This window comes from Colletotrichum aenigma (assembly GCF_013390185.1).
Source record: "Colletotrichum aenigma strain Cg56 chromosome Unknown KSG_Cg56_contig06, whole genome shotgun sequence".
NCBI lineage: Eukaryota > Fungi > Ascomycota > Sordariomycetes > Glomerellales > Glomerellaceae > Colletotrichum > Colletotrichum aenigma.
This window is the reverse complement of record NW_023500912.1, coordinates 181,898-204,155: the sequence shown is the minus strand read 5'-3', so window position 1 is coordinate 204,155 and position 22,258 is coordinate 181,898. Positions and strand designations below refer to the sequence as shown.

Sequence of the window (22,258 nt, the reverse complement as noted above, 5' to 3'; positions counted from 1 at the left end):
AGGATGTTTGCGAGCTTTGCAGCAGCCGTTCCAGCTTGCGGAAAGCTCCCTGGCAAACCCGACCTCCACCGGCCAGAAGGAGCAGGGGTCATGGTTGTTCCCCCCGACCAACAGCGACCTGAAGGGGCGGGGCTGTTTTGATTGGTTGGTGTCGCTGCAGTACCTAGCGTCCCTTTTGATTGACATGGATATCGTTTGATGATCGACCACCGAGGGAGCCTCCCAACGTCCTTTTTTCAATTATTATATCGAATAGGTGCCTAGGAGCTCTACGGCAAACAGAAAAGCCAGCGAACTCAATCTACCACCCACGCCGTTACCCTATGATCGCTCGACTCCTAGCAACCTCCCTTCTCCGTCCGGTCCACGCTCGTCCCTTTTGACAGCCGCGGAGAATGCCATGGCGTACTGCTCGCACGTCATGCGTTCGGGAACGTCGCAGTAATCGGTGAAGTCATGGGCGCCGTACCACCGAGTAATCTCGTTGACGAACAGCGGTCCTCCGTGGTGCCTTGCAGCGACGTCGAGACGGCATCCAACATCCAACGAGCCAAGCTGGGGACTGTTGAGCTCTCGGAGGGATTCGAACACGCCAAGCGAATATTCCATGACTTGTTTGCCCGTGAATCCTCTCCGCTTGAAAGATGCCTCTGGCGGCCTGCTGGCACCGATCTGGCTGTCAGGAAAGGTTTTCGTGAGGCAGATTTTGTGCACCTCGCCTTTGAGGCCGCGAACGCCCTCAGGATCAGGTTTCGTGACGATGAAGACGCGAAACTCCTCAAGAGAAAGAAAGTCGACGAATTCTTGGTGGAACCATGACTCCTTGGACGCTTCATCGACAAGCCGAGGACCACGCACAGGATCGAAGCAAGTCAAGCGCGGACGTACGTTCGTTCCTGCATGCAAGGAGCAGCCACTCCACGAGCGCTTGTTGAAGGTTCGAACCCCTGATAGAGCACATGTACCGTTTCCGCAGCAAGTCACAGGGCGCCAGTCTCGTCTTTTCGCAGCGACCGCGTCGAGAATCCGAATGTCTGGAACTTTGTACCCGTCTGCCTGAGCTTCTTCACGGGTCGGATATGCCGTCAAAACCCCGGCATCTGGATTCCTGCTGATGTAGCCTTCGACGTCGTTGTAGCGCCCCATGATGATGTCTCGAAATGGGAAGCCCGTGTCCAACAGGATCACCACGAGACGACAGCGATGACTGAGTTTGAGATGTCGGTGAAGATCATTTGCGCGGAGATGTTCCTCGACCCGATCCCAGGTCATGATGGTAGATCTCCGCGAGCCGCAGTGATGAACTCCTGCCGAGGCGACAAGAAAGGTCTGGGCAACGCTCATTTTGCCATTCGCGACGTGAACAAGACTAGGAAAAAGGTCGCAGAGATAGCTCGCCTCCTCATGTGAGGCCGGCAGCCATGGCGCGGCATCGGTCTGCGTGTCGTCCAAGTCGAACGTGACGGTCGCATACGGACTGAAGTTGGGGTTGAAAACTGCACTGTCGCCCTCGTATGAACCGTCTGCCATTGGGCACTAGAGAATGAATGATTGTTCAACGGGAGACGGCGTCTGTCTTGGCGATTCCATCGATGCGTGCGTACGACGAGCTGGGATGACTGGGGATGTGGACGGAGCCGAGGGCTTGGGAGTGGGCGAAGTGGTATGCTTTGATATCTTATCAAATACTCTGACACATGGCTTTGCCTCTTGGAATGTCGAGGCAGTCTCTGAGTCTCCATTACGGGAAGCTGAGTTAAATCCGCGGGCGATTTTCCTCGTCTGGAACCACCAAGGAGGGTTGAATGCGACATGGGCCGATGTCGCCGCGCATTTTCGGGTCTGGCGCTTGGCAGACGGTGGAAAGTTGGTCAATGAGCCGATCGAATGCCTCGAGAACCTGTGCGCGTCTGAACGCTCTGTTGGGATGCCCTGTCAGCAGATTTCAAAGCTTGTGGTTGCAAGACTTACTTGGACGCAGGGGTTGGAACGACGAAGGGAAGACAGGTCCGACGACTCGCTCGGCTCGAAGCTAAAGCTGGCAGGTTTGCCAAGTTTCAACAACCAGAATATCTTAGCGGAAGCGATGGATAGAATGCTTCGTTAGGTCGAGTTGCTGCAAGGTGCTTGGCGAGGGTTGGGTGCCGGAGGAGACTCGGGGCGAGAATGGGAAGAGGCGAGACCTATTCGTAGGCGGTCTGAGAAGAACGCAATACAAGGGAACAAACGGCTGAGAGACAAATTCAAAGACTAGGGTGAAAGAATTTGTGAGAGATCCATGGGAGATTCGAGAATCAGGAATCGCCCTTTGGAAGGAAGGCCGTTTGGTTCCAGGCGCTTTGCTCGGACTGAATTGTATCTAAACTACCCAAACAAGTTCTGTGCAGCGTTGATCCACGTCACATTGATAGCTGTCCTCATTTTCATGAATCTTTACAAAGGATTATGCATGGTCTTTGAATATTCTTTGGCCTCTCGAGAAGAGTCAGAATCACACGCTGGCCTTGGGCAGTCATTCTCTGGGAGAAGACGGTCAACAGCCCCCCCCCCCCCCCTTTCGGATCCGGAATCAATCCACTGCGCCGACATTCCACTGCCCACGTCGAGATGGCTCCTCAAGGCTAGTGACCTTACGGGAAAATTGTAAGTGTCCAGCATCAGGATTCAAAGAAGATACTTTGAGACTTGTGTTGATGTCCCTTGTCTCTAACAGAAGAATTGCCTCCAACCGAGACCGCCCATCTGTTCCGCGTTTGCGCAGCTGCATAGCTTACCCTGTGTACTCGATATATTTCGGATTCTATTTCCAATTTTCCACATTTCTTTTAGAGGTAGCTCGACCTAGTCCTGTCGCTGGACGAAGTTGAGACCGTGGAGGTGTGCCGTAGCTCAGCGTTGCGGCCAAGGACCCACACTTTCGCGCAGCTGCCTTCACCACGACGTTGCCTTCTTCGCCCACGAGCTACCACCGCAAGCCAGTCTCAACCGGCACCCATAATCATTGGAACCCAGGCAGAAAGGCCTCTGACTCCGTTGAATTTCATCCTCCGCTGGTATCTCGGTTGTCGTCTGCCTGCTGCAAGGGAAGCCTGCACCCGGCATCGCAGGACGCTCCCGAACAGAATTCCCAGTTACTCATTCACCAAAGGCGACGCGCAGTACCCTTGACAATCGAGAGATGGCCAAACGAAAGACGAAGACAGGTAAGCCCTCTCCAAGAGACCTCTTCGCACCCGTTCCCTCCGTTGCTGTCTCGAGATCTGACCGCCTACCTCCAGCGGCTCGCTCGTCCAAGCTCGGCGTCATCCTCGCCCACAAATCGACAACCAAACCCTCCAGCTACGTCGACACCTTCGACCTCCGTGTCCTCCCCGCCAATCCGCCGTACCCCGCCTTCTGGATCAGCGAGTCCAAAGCCCAGCTCATCGACCCCGAAGCCGTCTGCTACTTTTAGGAAAAGTGCGCCGGCGGCCGCCAGCGTCACATGGCTCATCCCGACCGCTGGATGCCTCTGAAAATACTTGCAGCGCGGAAGGGCACCGACAAGAGAGGCACATTTGTTGTACAGTACGAGACGCGGTTTGTGGGACGCACCGAGGCAGCCTGGGTTGCCGCCACCAAAGTGGGCAGAGTGTTGATTGCCGAGTTTTGGGAGTCGTACAAGGCGCACAGTGGCCGCTCCCAGGAAGATTGGCTGGAGGGCCGCAAGCTGTCGAAAAGTGCGGTTGATTCTCTTGGGCTTGAGAAGAACTGCAAGTCGCTGGAAGACAAGGGATCAGCCAGACCGTACCGCAAGAAGCGGACTGGCGGGAAGCACGAAGAGAACGAGGATGATCTTCCAGAGTGGTTCCCTGCCCTGACGCACCACTGAGGGTGCTATTTCCGAGCGTCTGAGAGCGTACGACAATGTGTAGTCCAGTCGCTGCGCCATTCGACATATTGACCACGAGACTCGACTCAGGATGGCAGCAAGCGTGCGACCCAGACATCTCTTAGGGGGAATGGAAGATTCGTCATTGGTCTGTTCCGAGTTTGTGTAATCTTGGGGAATTCTGAACCGGGAGCGTGAGGAATTACGAGTAGCGACGCGAATGGCACGAGGTCTGGTCGTGGTTATGTTCGCATGCTACCATTGATCATAACGACGCCTGAATGGACAAGAATGTACCGCATGTCGACCCTAATTATGCGCAATGCTTGAACGAAAAACCACAAGCCACCTCAGAATACAACAATGCACACGACACACCGGACCCGTAAGATATTATCAATGACCCCCGGGCTGTGTGAGCTGTGGAGTGTTTGAAATAGCTAGCCTTTTGGGATCAACCTCCTCGACTCCAGACTTCCAGTATTTGACAGTGGAAAACATGGCAAGCGAAGCCCCTGGATCATGCGGCCCAATGCTCATGTCAGAGACCTTGCTAATCGCCTCGCGGAAGATTTCCTCTCGAAAGATGCTAGAGTCGAATCTTTCCTTTGGATATCTGTCTCCGAGTCCTTTGTGGCAGATCGTTCTGATTGCGTGTGCGACCTACACTCCGCTACTAGCAGCATTAGGGCTCTGTGGGACATTCTGATCGTTGTCACTGAGGTTAGCCTGCTGCCTTGCACAACTACTAACATAGACGGGAAAAGCTTTTGGCTCACCCATTGGCCGGATCTTAATGTTTCTATGCCCAATAGACTTTCCAAAGCCAGGGGGGCATTGATTCTGATTGTATTGCCGCGTTCTGAACCCGTATCCGTATCTCTGAAAGGATCGAGGTGTTTAATCGAGGATAATAACTTTCCGAACCCAGTGGAACCATCGTGGACAATCAAAAGCGACCAATGGCCGTTATTCGAGACGTCAAAATAGATCGGCACCAGAAGGATTTGTCCGCTGCCTTTCGAGTATCCTTCAGGAAGTCTTGAGGGGTGACGTCTCGCGGAGGTGTTAGAGTTGAGGCGAAGCCATCCCGCGTCTGCGATGACATACTTTTGTCTGGCTTCGTTGGCTGAAGCTCGTCTGACGGCCCACGAAATCAAGTTCATGATCGCCTCAGTCAGTGGCTGGTCACTTTGAAGCTCTTGACATTTGCGCCTTGCAAGATTGGCGTTCAGCTTTGCTCGCCCCTTGATATCCGCGGCAATCCACTCAATGTCCTCAGGCAAAGTGTTCTTTGAGAGCTTCTCCGACTGTACGTCTTGTTGAACCATCGTGGTCGACTTCCTGTGCAAGCTGAAAGATGTAGAGTGACTTTGAACAAATGCAAGGCTCTCCGGAAGTGCGTATTGTCTGTGAGCCCGATTGAGTTTACCAAAAAGCTGGCTGTGAATAAAGTTGTGATGATGGAAAGGTGGTGGTAGGCTGTGCTGGATTGACTAGTGATGTTGGATGGTGGAGGATTCCATGCAAGTATTTCGCGGGACGCTTCAAAAACAAGAGCATCTCACCAGGGCAGGGTACCTACCTACCTCGCCCACCACCAAGAGTTAACCGGGGAAGGCGTCAATCCATATTTCAGTGCGCTCAAGGAAGCTCCGTGCAGACTCACGTAGAGACACAGAAGGACGGGGCACATTGGTCCTGGTCTCGGTGGCTTTTCGCCCGGCTGAGTGATGGCTGAGGCACGCCCGCCAGTAGCATCGGGAAGGGGGCAACGAGCACTTCGTGCCTTATGGAAACTGCACACAGTGGCGGATGGGGATGGGGACTGCTCAGGTCGGAAGGTACAGCTCCATTTTCATGTGTTAAAGCAACTACTTTTCCTGTGTGCTCGCTTCTATCGTTGCTGCTGTTGTTGTTGCTGTCGTTTCTACCATCGTCGTCCATCGTCGTCATCGTCTGTCGCTGTCGTCGTCTATTGTCGTCGTTTATTGTCGTCGTACTCATCAACGTCACCTAGTAAATGACAATGTAGTCGCCCAGACACAGGAAATTAGGCGGTCTCGGAAGGCACCACAACCTCGCAAGTTCCTCAACTCATTCAGCGTACCTTCTTTGCATGGCGGGCCCACCTCATCATGAATGCCCCCTTGGCACATTCTGCGGAAAGGGGCGTAGCACACCCACGGCATGCACTTTCCAACCTCCGCAAGGCACGCCTGGGACAGTACGGGGGTCAAGGCAACAAGGGCTACATAGTCCGGGTTATGCTATGAGATCAGGCCTGCCACAGAACCTGAGGGACTGCCTGCATTGGATGCGTTGCCAGAGAAGCTGCGCCAGCTGCGCCTCCTTGGATTCCTTTTTGCAAAGCAATAGTCCGGGACGCTCCCATCTAGCCAGGAACTGAACTCACTCACTCGAGCGAAAGAAACGAAGCAGAATGATTCGGCATCTAATGCAGGAGATTCTCGACATGACTGTTGTCGAAATCTTGGTGGACAGAGTAATGGAAAGGAGCTCGCTTCCAATTTGGACGAACTGAGGACTCAGATGGTCAGGTTGAAGCAGACACTTTATGATCAAGTGCACATTTGAGAGATGGGGAAATTGAAGGACATGATTGCATCTTTCCGCGTTTATTATTTCGCGAGCAAGTAATCACGGTGCTTCAAAGCGACTTGTTGGTTCCTGCGAAACCCATGGCCGATGCAGATGGTCTCCGCGCGATTGGCGTTCCTTTTCCGGTAGGTTACTACTGCATCGACACCAAAAACGACGCGGATCAATGAGAATCCTGACCTGTTCGTGTTTTCGTTGTATTTCCTTCGACGAGGTTGAACGACGGCAGCAGCGTTGTCGAAAGCCTTCGAGTCAGTCCGAACGGAAAAAGGTTGACAGGGGATCCTTAACAGAGTCCTCGATTGAAACAGCTACCTCAAAGACGCCAGCAACGTTGCAGAAGGCAACTGAAGGAGACGGAGCGATACAAAAAGATATTTCCCAATCGACAGAGATGAGTCCCGGCACACCATCATGGATACCGCCGCAAAGATCTGACATCGAGATCGGGTATCAGAAGCATGCCATATCACCCGAACACCAAACGCCAGAATAGCACCATACGTAAACAAACCCGAGGAGATACCACATCTCCAATGTTGATGTGTGGTCCCACCCGCTACCTTTTTCCCTTCTTGCCCTCGGCCTTCCATTCCTTGATAGCATCGCTGGGGAGGCAGTTTTCCGGCGTCCACTCAGCCTTGTCGTACCCCACGAATTCCACCAAATATGCAACGCCTCCCTGTTCCCTACCTCGGACCTCGTTCATCTTTCTCTCGCCGAGGATCCTGCTGACGATAAACGGCCCTGTGACGGGGTCCAACCCCAGCACGCGGTTTCTCCTGTTCCACCCGCTCGGGCTCCAAAACTTGGAGACGACCTTCCGGCAGCTGTGCCACAGCTCTTCCTCGGGTTCCCATGTGGGTTCGTCGTGTAGCCATTTGCCTCCCCATTGAACCAGCAGTTCGACGTCATCGCCCTCGCGTCGGAAGTCCAGGATCTTGTGGACCGGGTATTGCTTGTTGTCCGAGTTTGGGCCGGACACTGAGGGCTCCCCAGCGTCTTTGACCGCGGGCTCGGAAGCGTCGTTAGATTTTACGGCTTTCCTCTTCCGGGGGGTCGTGGCCTTGCGACCCGACTGCGTCGTCGCTCTCTTCCGCTTGCCTCGTCCTCCCCTGCTATTCCCATCGTCGGTCACCTGGGGGGCAGGATCTTCGGGTTCGCCATGCTCTGTTGATGGGTGCACGTCGATTGACGGTTGCTCAGCCAGTGCTGGCTCCTCCGGGCTGGGGAGGTCCGTTCGCTCGGGGCCGGGCGCATCATCAGCGGTTTCGAGGGATTCGAGAGGGTTGGCAGAAAGGTCAGGAGACGCCGGTCGCGAACCATCTGAAAGCGGGCTGTCTAGATTCGATAGGGGGCTTGAAAGCCTCGAAGAAGCGTCGGTCCAGTTCGAAGGAATTCCATTGGAGGCATCTAGCTTGTGCGGCGCACTGCGAGGACGGCATGTCAGCATACGAGTTCCCAGAGGCCGCGGAATCCAATTACCTCGACTCGGCATCGCCTCCGTTGCCACCGATGGGACCGCTCTTGTTGAGAGCCATCTTGTTGGCCGATGGGCGGGGACTCATTCCTGCGAATAATCTGGACAGCATCTTGAAAGGATGTCGTTGGAGGAATGCGATGCGATGCGATGCGCCGCGACGTGACGCGCTGAAACAGAGGGGCCTGATTACGTAGCTGTAGTGCACCAAGGAAGTCCTCAGCGTCGCAACAGCTCTGAGATTGCTGCTGGGTCCACTGGCACTGCGCACCATCAAGGGACAAGAAGCACAAAATGGTCCTCATAACGATTTATGCATGGCACGTGCGACTAAATGCACATAACTCACGCGCGCAAAGTGCTGCACAATTGCATAAGTACCTTAAAGTAAGGTACAAATCGCGCTTCAGCAACTGGTCTGCGCTGGATTGACAGAACCTCGGCGCATCGACCCCAACAAGCACAACAGCGATTTCTAAGTAGGTACATTTGACGAATCCTCAGCCGCTTTCGGGTCCTGGACAACTCGAAATTTGGCGAACGTTATGCATAATGATTGCCCCAAGACCAAATGCACCCAGGAACCAGGCATGTCTTTTCAACCCTAAGACACTGATATTGCCCCCATTTCGCGCAAAGATGTTGGCTGCTGGCTGCTAGGGTAGTCACCTAATTGTTGCCCCTCCTGGCGAATTCTGCATCCAATAATGTTGACCAGACGCCTTCATTCAACGGCAAGGGCCATCGAAGATCCATAGCATAACCTCGTCATCGTTCTGAATGCACTTGTGTAAATATACTCACAGATTGCTTCATCCCACACCTCAAATATCACGCCGTTCCTGCCCTTAGACTGCATAGGTTTCCACAAGTCGATACAATCTGAGAAACGTTCGCACATGTTGACAGAAGTTTTGTTTTTCTTTTCGTGTATGTAGTCGAAAAACCGTTTGCGTCTTATCATTCGTTCGGGTGGTAACTTGGTTGGCTCCACGAAGCGTGGCCAACACAAGCTTTTCTTGGAGAGCCGGAGGCGCAAATGGTACAGATGCTGCATGAATGTCAATTCGCTAAGAAGATCTAATGAGCATCTATGAAGAGCCATTCAAAACAGAAGCTTAGGAGCAGGAATGGGCAAGCGCTTCCGCCTAGGCTCGATATTCCCCGGACGGATAGAGAACAGCCTCATCGACTTCGTACCGTGGTCTGTTTTGTGTGCTTGGGAACCTCATTAAGATACGGGCTGTGTGGCTGAAGATGCTGCTTCTCTCCCCCCTTTTCCCGTACCTTGCGCTTGAGGTAAAAGTGACGAATGATATACCCATGTATTAGACTGCAGGTTACAAACGGAGTAAACACAATGTCATTGACTTCAACAGGCCAGCGGCGACAAGGGGAGTACCAATCTTATTAATTTAGAAACGAAGATCAGAAAACCCCAGTGAACAGCCGAAACATTCGCTCATAAGTGCGCGCAGAAAGGCGAATACTTGATATGCTGGTGTCCAAAATCCTTGTAATCTAGTAATCTTGGCTCCATAGGCAAGCCAATACTGTTTTCAAAACAACGAAAAACGTTGTTTGTTCCACAACTGACCTCAGACTCAGCTAAATACTGCATTCCTTCTTGGCGAGGCCTGTGGCACTTCTGGGCGTTGTCGAATCTGGCCACGAAGCTCGCTGCGGTAGTATTCTTGACGTGTGCCAAGCGGTATCACGAAGAAGCGCAGCCTAATCAGAAGATCTTTGATAATGTTGAGGTCAAGCTGTTGCGGAACTAAACATGACACGGCCAGAGATTACCATGTTCTTGCGACGCCGGACGCAAACTAGCTGATTTAGCTTCCGGCGCGAGATCTAGCTAAGGAACCGCCAACGCCACGATAGTACCGGCTAGTCTTCGCTTCAATAACTCAGACCATGTTGCACAGATGGGGCCATGGTTCAGCTGAAGGACGCTTGGCTCCGGTGGTACGGGTCCCAGTGAAAAGAGTGCTCTTTTTTAGGTTGACATACACTTTGGATCTTGTTAAAACATGCTTATTTTGATGTTAAGGTACGGTAGCATTGATCTGATTAAGGTTCTAGTGCAAGCGACCATCGCAGGGTCCACGTCTTGGCAGCAGTTGAGGTGCGAACAAACGCCACAACCACGGACTCTCCCGTCATTCGCGAAGTCTGGCCATTGTTCTTCAGGTCTTGGATGTTGCCGCGATGATCATGGAACATGCTTTTGATCATCATAATAAAAGAATACGCTTGATACTGGAGAGAATTTGTATAAGAACCCTCTTAATGTCCCAGTGTTGTCAAGTCTATCTCTCCTCATCACGCTCACTCAACTCCAGCCTTCATCACAACACATTCTCTGAAACTCATCCACATTCAATCTTTTCCCAATTTCAACTCCAAAACACCAACTTTATTCAAAATGCATATGCCCACCTTCGGTCAGGTTGCCACCATTGGCATGGCTCTTTTCGCCGCTGCAGCTATCGCTGCCCCTGTTGCTCAGCCGCTTGAGGCTGACGTTGTCGAGGTGAGTTCCAAAACTAATGGTAACAAGACATTTACTGACCTCATGCAGCGCTCTGCCGAGATTGTCGTGAGTGTTGCCATCTGAAAGCTTTTAAAGTTTTCTCTTTCATATGTCTTCGTTGCGCTTTGGGGGGAAAAATAGACTGACTTATCATTTCATTAGGCTCGCGGTGATGGTATCTCCGTAAGTACCGATGTGAAATACAATTCCAGGCAGTGGACCACAATCGCTAATGGCTTTTGACTAGGCCTTCGCTGGTGCTGAGCTCGCTGCCCGCGGCGACCTTGAGCAGCGCAACAAGAAGAAGTGCAAGCGTACCAACAACAAGGGATACTGCACCGACTCCGACGACGATAAGAAGGATAAGAAGAAGCAGCAGTGCAAGCGCAACAAGAAGGGCGACTGCTCTGATTCGGAGGACGATAAGAAGGTCAAGAAGCAGAAGCAGTGTAAGCGTAACAAGAAGGGCGACTGCTATGACTCCGACAATGACAAGAAGGACGATAAGAAGGGCAACCAGAAGGATGACAAGAAGGATTACAAGAAGGACGACAAGAAGGACGACAAGAAGGACGACAAGAAGGACGACAAGAAGGACGACAAGAAGGACGACAAGAAGGACGACAAGAAGGACGACAAGAAGGACGACAAGAAGGACGACAAGAAGGACGACAAGAAGGACGACAAGAAGGACGACAAGAAGGACGACAAGAAGGACGACAAGAAGGACGACAAGAAGGACGACAAGAAGGACGACAAGAAGGACGACAAGAAGGACGACAAGAAGGACGACAAGAAGGACGACAAGAAGGACGACAAGAAGGACGACAAGAAGGACGACAAGAAGGGCCACTACTAATTGGTATAGCAATCGTCATCTGTGGAGGCCGTACTCATTGTTTGGTCTTTGCATCTGACGATGCATCGTTGGGCTCCGATTGGACTCGGCATTGCCGTAGGCTTACACCACTTCATTTCTGATTTGTATATTTGAACATCACATATTTATATTTTGTCATCAATCTCATGTTATTGTTGTCGGCCCCATCTACGTACCGAATCGCCTTCTCAGTATATCCGGTTCATAATTCGTGCTTTGATGAAAGAAGCTGGACGGTGAAGTAACCTATTTTGGAGAAACGAGAGAGCTATTTAGAGCCTAGAGCTCATGCAGACCTGATGCTGATGCGATGTGTTAATATCTTGAGCAGCAAGGATATCCTCCATCATCAGTCCCCATGGCCGGCAGCTGGCTTCACAGCTCCACTGCCAGAACCTGACCATTGTATGTCACACCGTCTACTGCATTTCCACCAGTGGTCACGAACAACGTCTTGTTATCCTCGGAAACGGCAACAGAGGTTGGACGATGAATGAAGGTGGTATCGCCACCGCCAGCGACCGTGACATACGTTCCGTTCACGAAAATCTGGCCCAGTGCGTTCTGGGTCTGGGCGGCAAAGATGTTGCCCGACGCGTCAATAACAAAGTCATCCCAAGCATAGCCCCCAGACGCAACCGCCAATGTCTCAACATCGCCAGCTTTGTAGCCGTCTTCAGTGATAGGAACGCGGCCAAAACTGGTTCGTGCGGTGTTCGTGAAGTAAGCATACCCATCTGCAATCTTGATCCCGTTGATACCAATGGGAATGGTGGCATTTGCGGGGGCAGCAAAGAGGTCGTCGGTAATTGCCACCTCAGTCGCTCCAGTCTGGGTATCGATGCGGAAGATGCTGCCAAGGCGCGAGTCGGTAGCCAAGACAACATGAGGCTTAGACGGCAGAGAGGCAAGCCCGTTGAGCATGACGGCATTGGGAAGTCTGGCGACGACGTTGACACTGGGCTTGGAGCTATCTCCGTCGCTGAAGTCGACTATATAGACGCTTTCGTTGGTGTAGGAGTAGTTGTTGCCGCGAACGCCGCCCAAGATGGCGAACTTGTCTGCGCTGGTTGCTGCGATGCCACCAATAGCCGTGGCTCCCGGGAGTTTGGTGACGAGTTCGGCCCCGGATCCATTTGTCAGAGTGTCCAAGGTGTAGAGGCTGCCGTTGTCGAAGGTGGTGAGAAGAAGCTGGCCGTTAGACCGGAGAGCGCTGTTTTCGATAGTCACAGCATAGTCGGTGAAGTTCCATAATTGCGACACCACCGAGGCGGCAGATGCAGAGCTAACTGCGGCTACGACTCCCAGAAAGGCGGAAGGTAACATAATAGCAGTGGCTTTCTTGGATGAGTCTGGAAGCGGAGGTCAATCGTTCGAATTGTGACCGCACTTATGCTTTAATACCTTATGGACTGATGGCGAGTGGATCCTCGGGTCTCGCTGGACAGGTTGCGTGATTGCCGACGTCGTTGGTCACTTTGTGATGAGTTCATGTCGAAATCATCTCGGAGTTACCTTTGTCTAGCAAATCCCCGGGCTCCCCTGATGCCTGCTCCCTTGCTGTAGCGCTGTGGAGATGGGCACTAAATGACGGCAAATACTGGCCAGAGAAATCTAAAGACAGGGACAGATCTGGAAGGCAACCTAGGAAGCAGGTACAATGCAAGGATTCCCACCAAGAGAGCCACTTTCAACGCGGCCCGTGTTCAGATCATCAACGGGGTTAAGCGTCTTGCGGCTCGGATGTTTGCTCGCATCACCCCCACAAAGCCTAGTGTTCGCCATCTTTGGACGAACAACTGACATGGAGGGATCCCTGCCCCTCTTTCAGTGTGACGGTGCTACTGCAAGGGGTTTCCACCTCCTTATTTCGACTCTGCTCCCGCAGGTCGCGGAGGAGGATGCGTTCGATCTATATTGATCATTCGTCAGAAATATCAGAAATAAGAATCATCATATTGACTGACAACTCTTGCAGCCACAGCCAGCCGACTGCTCGTTCTGATAATTCAGCGTCTCACGCGGTTCTCAACGACCGTCAATATTTAAAATGGACGTTTGCCACGCTAGAGGAGACATTGGGCAGCTTCTTGGCGGTTTTTTTTTCGACGGAAGCCGTTGTCCGAGATGTTGAAATGCCAATGGCATTAGATGGCCAAAGTCTTCCAGATGGCTGGGAGAAAGGAAATCAAGAGCTTCGCGCAAAAGTACCCGCCGTGAGAAAGTCTGAAGATCCAAGAGCTGTTAGGAAGTGATGGAAAATAATGACTAGTCAACTTCGCCGGAGCAACCGCGACGAACTGGAAGTCTAACCGAGCAATGTCCTTTGCTCTTTGTTGTCAGCTCCTTCCGCATCTTCTGCTGAACGCGACTTCGCTGCCTGGAAAATTCACCTCGCCACGCGAGAAACAAGACCGGCAGCCTGCGCACACATCCGACGAAGCGCATCTGAGGCGACCTCGAAGCGAGTCAGAACCCTTCCTCAACATCACTTTCGGTCTCCAGCGATGAGCGACAATCTGAAGATATCCGATCATTCGCACCGAGAACCAACCACTATCAACCTCACTTCTTCCTGGTAACTCTTTTGCCTATCTCTTGCGTTATTTCATGATAGCCATCTTACTAACTGAAAAGTCCGAACTGCAGTCACTCCAGGAAACGCACCTTCCCCCAACCGCCAGTCGTATCTTGCTGTGAAAAGCCTTCGACTAGCCATTGCAGGTCGTTCGATACGTGCCGCAAGAATGACGAAGGAGGCACAGGAACTCTACCGGCGAGAAACCCAACGCTGGCGCGACGAACTGCAGTCTCTCCTCGGCAGCAGCACAACACCGGATGGCAAGGACATCGAAAACCTGCAGCGTGAAGTCTGCCATACCGTGGTCAGAATAATCAAGAATGCGCATGACAAGCCCCCGGAATCGTTGTGGGATGTTGGAGGGCCTCTCCATGGCATCCAATATCGTCGGCCTGTCATCAGATCTATCTGGGAGACCTTAGCGCAAAAGCAGACAGCCGTCGCTCTTACGCCCGCGACTTCCATGCGCGATATTGTACCGAGAGACGTTCAAGGTACCCAGTCAGCCAGAGCTGCAAGGTACAGCCGGCGAAATCAGTCCGTCGCAGGCGACTCGGGTTCCCGATCTTCCATGCCGTCCCCATCATCAATCACTGAGTCGTCAATCGCTCCTCCTGGTTCACATCAAGATCAGCCCAATATCCAGCAACTCGCCAAGTCCGACACTGAGAACGTCATGACTCAATGCACAGTCGACGGCCCTCCAGGCCAAGCGCAAACATCTCAATGTAGCCGCGGCGTGGCCTTTACATACATCAACGACACTGGGCCGCTCAAACCTGGAAAGAGCCTTCATGGCAGCCTCATCTTGAGTATCATCCGACGCGCCGCGCATCTCAACCCTTTCCAGTATGTCATCTTGGACCCCGCAGTCTCCAGCGGAATCCAGAACCACAAGCCGATTCCAAGAGACGTACTAGAACAGATGGCATCTTCTGGAAGATGCTCCATCATTGCTCCTATCCACCTTGCCGACAAACAGCACTGGGTGCTACTAAGATTCGATCGACGTAACGACGTTGTTCACGTTTACGACTCCCTATCCCCGACCGGTGTTGATGGCCAAGTTCGAGCCTTCATCCTACTGCTCATCACTACACTGGCGATGCACGATCCCGTCCCCACGATTCACAGCTCCCATTGTCCCCTGCAGGCCGACGAAGGAGACAGCGGAATAGCGGTGATTGTCAATGCGCTGAATATCATGACTGGAAACGGTCGTCTTGGAGTCGACAGCAACAAGAACTACACCCTTTAGCGAAAGGTGCTATGCCCGGTGCTGGATCTGACTGCAAAGAGGATATCAATGAACGATTGGATTCAATCTCATGCTAGCGTTGAGACTGTCAAGATGGAGCTGATGCAGGTGAAGTCGCTTCTGAAAGCTCTATGCGAGCAGACGACCGCTCTGCCCGGCATCAGGAGCGACCAATTGGCGAACGAATTCTATGCCCACAGAACGGCGCGAGAAGCCTTGAAAGTTTGCATACAAGTTGATCCATGCCTCATACGACGACTGGATGCATCAATCGAGCGGTGCTCGGAGTTCATCAACAAGAGAGCAGGGGCTTGCGCATTCTTCGGCCGTGCCATGTCTGCAATTGACGCTACCCTGGACGAGATGGATTGCACTGGAAGCGACAATGATATGTTGGGGGAACGATAGCCGTGGCGCCGTCGACATGACGCACAGGAGCGTCTACCAAACCCACGGCGTCGACTTCGTCGATCTCCAACGGCGAGAGGAAGGATCGATTCATGCTCTGGAGACTGGGCCTTGAAGGCTAAGCCTGACTGCATGTTTACCTGAAGAGTCTAAAGTAACTGGTCGTTGACAAAAATGTTATCCCAATGTGACTAACTGCATTCGCTGTGAAGCTCGGCGGACTGGCAATAGTCTGAGGTTTACTTCCAGAGATTGAGTATCTTGTGTACGTGCTAGCTGAGTTCCAAGATGAAGCAACATTACAATATCAAGAGTTCTGTGACGGATCGGCATAAAGCCGCCCGACGACGTTGCCTTTCAGCAGCCGATCCACCCCCTCCGCTAGCCTTTCAAATGGAACCTCTTCGAGAGCTGGCTGAACTTTATTATTAGCAACAAGTTCGAGAGATTTCTCCACCTCTTGGAGCGAAGACCCGGCAGATCCGATGAGCTTGACGCCCAAGGCAACGAACAAGTGCGTGTCGAGCACTGCTTGCTTCGAAGCAAGGCCAACAAGGATCACTTTCCCTCCAAGTTTGACCGCTTTGGCCGCCGCAGAAGTGGACGACCCCGCACCAGCGAAGTCAAACACAACATCGAATCGAACTCCTGGGAAGCTGTCAAAGGTCGTTCCCGAAGAATAAGCCCCCGCAAGTGCCGCCGCTGGAAACTTGCGGCGGTCTAGGTCGACGCAGAAAACACGAGCTCCCAAGCCAGCCGCAATCTGGACCGCCGAGAGGCCCAGACCGCCCAAGCCTATGACGGCAACCTTGGATCCTGGGGAAATCTGGCCCTCAGCAACGACTGCATGGTATGCCGTCGCTACAGCATCGGTAGCCACCGCTGCTTGGGCAAACGATACGCCATCCGGGATCGGCAAGGTTCGGTCTTCGGAGAGCACCACGTACTCGGCGAACCCACCGTCCCGACCTATTCCGGGGCTGTCGACTACATCTCCAAGTTCAACCGGGTGTTTCGGTGTGATGACTGAAACGACAGCGTCACCAACTTTGAACTTGGTGATATCAGCTCCGCAAGACACGACAACTCCAGCGATCTCGTGTCCGAGAATGATGGGGCGTTTCCAGAAAAACATGGTATCGATGCCGGAAACAATATTGCAGTCGGTGTGGCATATGCCGCATGCCTTCACTTGGACCAAGACTTGGTCGTTCTGTGGAGTCGGCACAGGAACGTCACAACGTTCGAGACCCTTTGAAGGGGTTGAGAAATGGTAAGCCTTCATGATTTTAGGGGTTTTGTAGATGGGTAATTCTTTGAGCAAAGGCTATCGTGGCCCAGTCAATGTCTTCGATTTCAGTGTGACCGATGGAGGAAGTATGATGAAATAAGATTAAGAATTGAGGAGAATTCACTCGTAATTAAATAGAAAAATAGGAATCACTGAAGACGAAGACATCAACTGCCTTTCGGAACTCACTTCCATTGGGAATTTCATCGACTAAGCCCGGGTCAGAAGAAGTTTGTCAATCCAAGGCATTTGATCGCCACCGGGTAAATCATCGTCCGGCCTCTAATTTTCGACTCAAACCTAAAGTTTCATGAAGGTTGAGATATTTGAATTAAATGAGGTAGAGATTGCGCACCTAATGTTTATTTTCATTCGTGGTGGTTGCCAAATGATTACTGATTACACCTCTGCCGCACGGATTGCCGAGGTGCGGCCACCCCTGAAGCCAAAAGCATCATAATCAGGCTTTGTCATCATGGCTTGAGAGATCAGACCTCGAATCATCGACGATGTTCAGTCTGACATCTGGTAACATACAGGACGGCTTCGGTCGAATTGAGCTGGAGCTGGAGTGGGCTGAAGTCATGCCGTCGGGACAACTGAAAGGCCCAGACGTTGTTTCTGGGCCAAGATTAAGTTGCGCCTCCCATCGTGATTGTGTATATAATAAGATCGGAATTCCCTTGAACAGAGAACTATTCTCCTAATCTGCATCCCGAGTTGGCAGGCCAGAAATACTTTTCCCCCATCAACAATCAACCCATCGAGTCAAAACTACAATTCCTTTTTCCATCATCCGCAATGTCCACTCTTCAGATCGCCGAGACACAGTTTGTTGCCGTCAACGGAATAAGAGTTGCTTTCAGACGCTTCGGAAAGCAGTCCCAGGTTCCATTATTGTACATCAACCACCTTCGCGGGTCGATGGACACACTTGACCCCCTACTGTTCAACGCCATTGCGAAGAACCGAGAGGTCATCGTCTACGACAGCTTCGGTATCGGCCATAGTGATGGACAAGTCCCCGAGTCTACAACTACCATGGCTGCGATTGCGGCCGGCCTCGTGGTTGCCATTGGCGTCGAGAAGGCCGACTTAATTGGGTTTTCGATGGGAGGCGGCGTAGCCCAGATCCTGGCCTGGGACTATCCTCACCTGGTGCGAAAGTTGGTTCTAGCCGGCACCCAATCTGCCATTGGCGAGGGCGTAGTAATGCCTCCCAAAGAGGTACTGGAAAGCGCGGGAGACAACAATGACGAGCCTCCTACGTTGGAGGACATGCTGCGCCTCTTCTTCTTTCCATCGGATTCCAGCTTGGCGATCGGTCGTCAATGGTGGAACCGTATTCACGAGCGTCAAGTAACAGGAGAAGAGCGAAAAGGGTTTCTTGTTGGCCCTGGCGCTCGATCCCAGCTGACGGCGATCTTCTCATTCAGTCTCAACTCGAGCAACTTCGACCGTCTCAAGGACATCAAGGCGCCTACTCTAGTCACCAATGGCCACAATGATATTATGTCGCCTACGCCAAACAGTTTTACTCTCCAGCAGAACCTTCCGAACGCGCAGCTCATCATTTACCCCGATGCTGGTCATGGTCACCTGTTCCAGGTCCCAGAGCTGTACGCGCAGCACTTGGACTTATTCCTTGGGCATTGAAAATTCTCAAGATTCGTCAGCGTGAACGGGTGTTTTTGTCACATGTATTTGTCACTCAACGTAGTCATTTTAGTTGAAGTCTACTCCGACAATGATCGTTTTTTGTCTTCACGCCGTTGTAAAATCTGGGAACTCTCGAGTGACTGTCAATCCGGCCGCTCTTCCGTCCGCCCAGCTCTCGGTCAGCGACGTTGGAAGCCTCTTCACTGCAAATCGCATAAAGCTGAGTAAAGCACCATCATCTTACGCGCAAATATCTGGGAAATCGTGCCCCTCTGTAGATTTGAGGAAAATCCACAAAATCATCGGCATCAAACGTCTGAGGTGATAGCTGAGTGGTGGCCCTTCGCGCAGAGATCTGCCGCAGTATGCCTGAAAACGGTTCCTTCCAGACTTCGGGTGCATGTAAAGTGGCGACGGGCTAACATTGACGCGCCTTCTTTCAATGTCTATGACCTCCATGCGCGCTTTTTCAAAGGGCTGTTCCCAGAATTGGTTCGCTGGCCAGTCGGTATTCTGCCATTGCCGTCCGGCTAACTCTAAAATGGCCATTACTAGAGGGGTAGTATGCACAGTCATTGCTGGCTTGGACCGTGTAACAAGCATATTGCAATGATGCTTGTGGCATAGTGCCGTTGTCCAGGGGCGCCACTTTCTTGATATTGATTTGTTCATTTTGTTGGTCTCCTGGGTTAAACTCGCCCCGGCGGGCTCGTGTTACAGTCGTTGCCCAAGTTGACTCTGTATTTTCGGCTCGATTTCCATGAACCCCATAGCTTTCGGCCACATTCATTGTGCCGGTCCTGAAAGGAATGATCACGGACATGCCATGATATCGTGGAAAAGGTCTGCATGATAGCAGTGTGTGGGAGGCAAGCGGCTCTCCGTCACTTTGTCGGTGACAACCTGCGCTTGTTGTTGGATACACTGGAGGGATCGAGGGGCCTGCGGGCGTCTTTTTATTATTTTGGGATCTTTTATCTGTGTTAGCTCATGATCGAAGAGTCAGATGCCGTTGCCTGGAAGACAGAGCACGACGAAGAGAGGTTTATGCCCGGGTGCGGATGATGGGAGAGCGAGGCGTCTTCTGAGACCCTCACTCGACGAGCAGGCGGTAGTCCTCGCCTGTGAGTATCATGAGCATTGAAAAGGGACTGCTATATCCGACGTTGACGCGTGTCTACTCGCCGTCGCGAAGAAAGCGCTGTTGATGATTGACTTCAGGCGGTGTTGCCGGGCGAAAATGACAAGACAGCAGTGGGCACATCATAGAATTTGGAGGACACGAATTCAAAATGCGAGGACAAAGCATTCAAAGCTTCGATAACGGGCCATGCCAGTGAAAGGTTAATGAAAACAGGCAGCAAGGCTTTGTACTTAGAAAAGGTAGGGACGCAACGTTTTCGTTTTTATTGATGAGATCATGCCGTTCTTGATTTTATTCCAGCTACGAAAGGTGCAAGTACGTAAAGCGGTCTGGTAGAAAAGACCCTTCAACATCATATCTCTATCAGGTCGACCCTATCCATCTCCCCAAGCTAAGAAGGCGCGGTTGAATACCATCTCAAACTTTCCTGGCACCCGTCTCCGCATCCAACCACGATCCTGGAGGTGTTCTCAGGCTCGTTCAGTACATGGTGCCTCCAATCTGCTCCTGCTGGGCCTCAATGACATCGTCCTCCTCAAGGTCAAGGCTGCGGGGGGTGTCGTCGTCCACCAGTCGAGTGCCGTCAAAGATGAATCTAACGGACTTGGAGTCCTTTCCTTGTCGCTCACAGAAGGCTGCCATTACTTTCTGCATGCGAGTATCCCGCTCGATTTTGAAGACGATGGTATGGCCTGTGGTATCGACAATCTTTACGTTGATGGGCGCATTGTTGGGAGTCTCGGCAGCACCCTGAGGAGGCGCATCCTCGGGGGCAGGGGCCTGGGGAGCGGGAGCCTGGGAGGGAACGTCTGCAGGACAGGAGGTGTATTAGCAAATGTTATTGATGGAGAGCAATTAAGGTAGGTCTATGTCGTGGGATGCTTGGAGGAAAGAGGGTTCAAGAAGAAGACGAGGCCGACAGACCGTTGGCGCCAGACGGGCCGAGAAGAGGCGTCTGCTCGTTGCCATCACGGGCGCTCTCCTGCTTGGGTTCCATCTCGATAGTTTTCGGAGGATTTGGGTAATACCGGACGTCGACACTTGGATTGGGTGGTTTTGTAGTTGGCAGAGCTCGTTGTTGTCGGCTGAGATGTGGAGGTGAAGACAAATTTTGTTGTGGGTTGACTCGGTTGTTGATGGGTGGTCGAGAGGTTGGTGGGCTGTGTGGCAGCTCGAGGACAAACGTGAATGAAAGGGAAGGCACGAGATTTGCGCAGCCTAGGGCGTACCTGCTGTTTCCAGACCAACTTCTCTCTGGTGAAAGGCCGCTGGTGCCTTCCAGTTTGCTGCACTTTTCGTGAGTCGCCTGGCAGCCTAGATAAGACCATGCAATCCATAATTCAAGATCCTAACATAGTAGAGCATGCTACTCAACTGATTGTCGCCCGCGTAAGACTGCTAATGGTCACGCACATTGCCAAATGTGAGGTTATTGACGTTTGACTTATGCTCTCTGAAGTTAAGGGAAGGTGCAAAAATCAAAACATGATCGATGCAGGGATCGAACCTGCGATCCTCTGCGGAACACGCTTGTAAAGCAGATGCCTTAAACCACTGGGCCAATCGACCGTATGAGATGATCAATCTGCCGTGGGTGTCCACTTGTGGATCATGCATGCACGCTACGGCGAGAATGGCTAGACCAGAGACCTGGGGATAGCCGGATGATATTGGAGGTCATGCCGAGATGTGGTGCTTATTCTATTTCAAATGCAGCTGTAAAAAAGGCAGTTAGATGTATATGGTGATTATTTACAGCATTTAAACACCTAGTAAATGTCACTTGGACAAATGCAAATTGGAACGAAGAGTACTATGAAAGACAAATGTAGTTGCTGCAACGAATAGTTCTTGCAACATTCCGTCTTGCCCAGAGTCTGAATTGAATCTGAAGGACAATAAAATTAAGGTTTGAGGTCCTTCTTGCTCTTCATGGTGCCAGCGGTAGACTGAAATGTCTATGGTTTTGCTGACCATTCAACCAACACCCCAGGCACATCCTTTTGCACCCAGCCAACAATGAAAAGAAATCAAAGTCGCCAGCCTAGCCATTTCAGTCCTGTTTGCGGCCAAGCTTGCCGTCATTGTCGCCAGTTTTCTGACATTTTGTCTTTTTGGCACAATACCCAGTCAGCTTCCAGCCCCGGAACAAACGCCTTGGTCACCGTTTGTTGGGTTTCGGAATCTCCCACTCCAACCCACACGGAAAACGTCTTGGATATCCTGTACACAGTCAAAATCGCAGCATCTAACTTCTCGACAACTGGCCAGCCGACTGCTTGCTGACCTCGGTTCATTACAGCAATTCTCAGCCACCAGTGAGTTGTTTTCCATCCTGCCAACATTCAGTCTTCGCTTAGAGACCGATTTCTTCTGGTGCCCAGGATCTGCTCGACGCGAACTCGGTGCCATTCAACGCTTCCGACGACCAAGGTAGCGCCCGTTCATGACCATGACGAATGAGAACGCGCATATCAGATACAAAAGAGGCACTCGATTCCTTGTGAACTGGATGATCAACACGT

At 52.0% G+C, this 22,258-nt stretch overlaps 11 protein-coding genes across 11 annotated transcripts; 5 read left to right on the top strand and 6 right to left on the bottom strand.

The window, feature by feature from the left end:
* Positions 1–321: 321 nt before the first annotated feature.
* On the bottom strand, positions 322–1,530 carry CGCA056_v009064 (uncharacterized protein; the record flags this gene model as incomplete). The annotated part of the gene is made up of 1 exon (XM_037324311.1): positions 322–1,530. One exon carries the CDS (start codon positions 1,528–1,530, stop codon positions 322–324), a length of 1,209 nt encoding a protein of 402 aa, XP_037176800.1.
* Positions 1,531–3,178: 1,648 nt separating this feature from the next.
* Positions 3,179–3,454, top strand: CGCA056_v009063 (uncharacterized protein; the record flags this gene model as incomplete). Its single annotated transcript, XM_037324310.1, has 2 exons — positions 3,179–3,203; positions 3,279–3,454. 2 exons carry the CDS (start codon positions 3,179–3,181, stop codon positions 3,452–3,454), a joined length of 201 nt encoding a protein of 66 aa, XP_037176803.1.
* Positions 3,455–3,484: 30 nt separating this feature from the next.
* CGCA056_v009062 (uncharacterized protein) lies at positions 3,485–3,871 on the top strand (the record flags this gene model as incomplete). The annotated part of the gene is made up of 1 exon (XM_037324309.1): positions 3,485–3,871. One exon carries the CDS (start codon positions 3,485–3,487, stop codon positions 3,869–3,871), a length of 387 nt encoding a protein of 128 aa, XP_037176802.1.
* A 663-nt stretch (positions 3,872–4,534) lies between these two features.
* Positions 4,535–5,202, bottom strand: CGCA056_v009061 (uncharacterized protein; the record flags this gene model as incomplete). The annotated part of the gene is made up of 2 exons (XM_037324308.1): positions 4,535–4,576; positions 4,651–5,202. The coding sequence occupies 2 exons, from the start codon at positions 5,200–5,202 to the stop codon at positions 4,535–4,537; spliced, it is 594 nt and encodes a 197-aa protein (XP_037176805.1).
* A 1,850-nt stretch (positions 5,203–7,052) lies between these two features.
* CGCA056_v009060 (uncharacterized protein) lies at positions 7,053–8,034 on the bottom strand (the record flags this gene model as incomplete). Its single annotated transcript, XM_037324307.1, has 2 exons — positions 7,053–7,923; positions 7,979–8,034. 2 exons carry the CDS (start codon positions 8,032–8,034, stop codon positions 7,053–7,055), a joined length of 927 nt encoding a protein of 308 aa, XP_037176804.1.
* Positions 8,035–10,404: 2,370 nt separating this feature from the next.
* stu1 lies at positions 10,405–11,371 on the top strand (the record flags this gene model as incomplete). The annotated part of the gene is made up of 4 exons (XM_037324306.1): positions 10,405–10,512; positions 10,561–10,578; positions 10,675–10,695; positions 10,760–11,371. The coding sequence occupies 4 exons, from the start codon at positions 10,405–10,407 to the stop codon at positions 11,369–11,371; spliced, it is 759 nt and encodes a 252-aa protein (XP_037177321.1).
* Positions 11,372–11,767: 396 nt separating this feature from the next.
* CGCA056_v009058 (uncharacterized protein) lies at positions 11,768–12,718 on the bottom strand (the record flags this gene model as incomplete). The annotated part of the gene is made up of 1 exon (XM_037324305.1): positions 11,768–12,718. The coding sequence occupies one exon, from the start codon at positions 12,716–12,718 to the stop codon at positions 11,768–11,770; it is 951 nt and encodes a 316-aa protein (XP_037177322.1).
* Positions 12,719–14,898: 2,180 nt separating this feature from the next.
* CGCA056_v009057 (uncharacterized protein) lies at positions 14,899–15,231 on the top strand (the record flags this gene model as incomplete). The annotated part of the gene is made up of 1 exon (XM_037324304.1): positions 14,899–15,231. The coding sequence occupies one exon, from the start codon at positions 14,899–14,901 to the stop codon at positions 15,229–15,231; it is 333 nt and encodes a 110-aa protein (XP_037177323.1).
* Positions 15,232–15,946: 715 nt separating this feature from the next.
* Positions 15,947–16,924, bottom strand: adhT-0 (alcohol dehydrogenase; the record flags this gene model as incomplete). The annotated part of the gene is made up of 1 exon (XM_037324303.1): positions 15,947–16,924. One exon carries the CDS (start codon positions 16,922–16,924, stop codon positions 15,947–15,949), a length of 978 nt encoding a protein of 325 aa, XP_037177324.1.
* An 807-nt stretch (positions 16,925–17,731) lies between these two features.
* On the top strand, positions 17,732–18,586 carry rutD-1 (putative aminoacrylate hydrolase RutD; the record flags this gene model as incomplete). Its single annotated transcript, XM_037324302.1, has 1 exon — positions 17,732–18,586. The coding sequence occupies one exon, from the start codon at positions 17,732–17,734 to the stop codon at positions 18,584–18,586; it is 855 nt and encodes a 284-aa protein (XP_037177325.1).
* Positions 18,587–20,213: 1,627 nt separating this feature from the next.
* SMT3-0 (Ubiquitin-like protein SMT3) lies at positions 20,214–20,730 on the bottom strand (the record flags this gene model as incomplete). The annotated part of the gene is made up of 2 exons (XM_037324301.1): positions 20,214–20,542; positions 20,658–20,730. The coding sequence occupies 2 exons, from the start codon at positions 20,728–20,730 to the stop codon at positions 20,214–20,216; spliced, it is 402 nt and encodes a 133-aa protein (XP_037177326.1).
* Between the last annotated feature and the right edge of the window lie 1,528 nt (positions 20,731–22,258).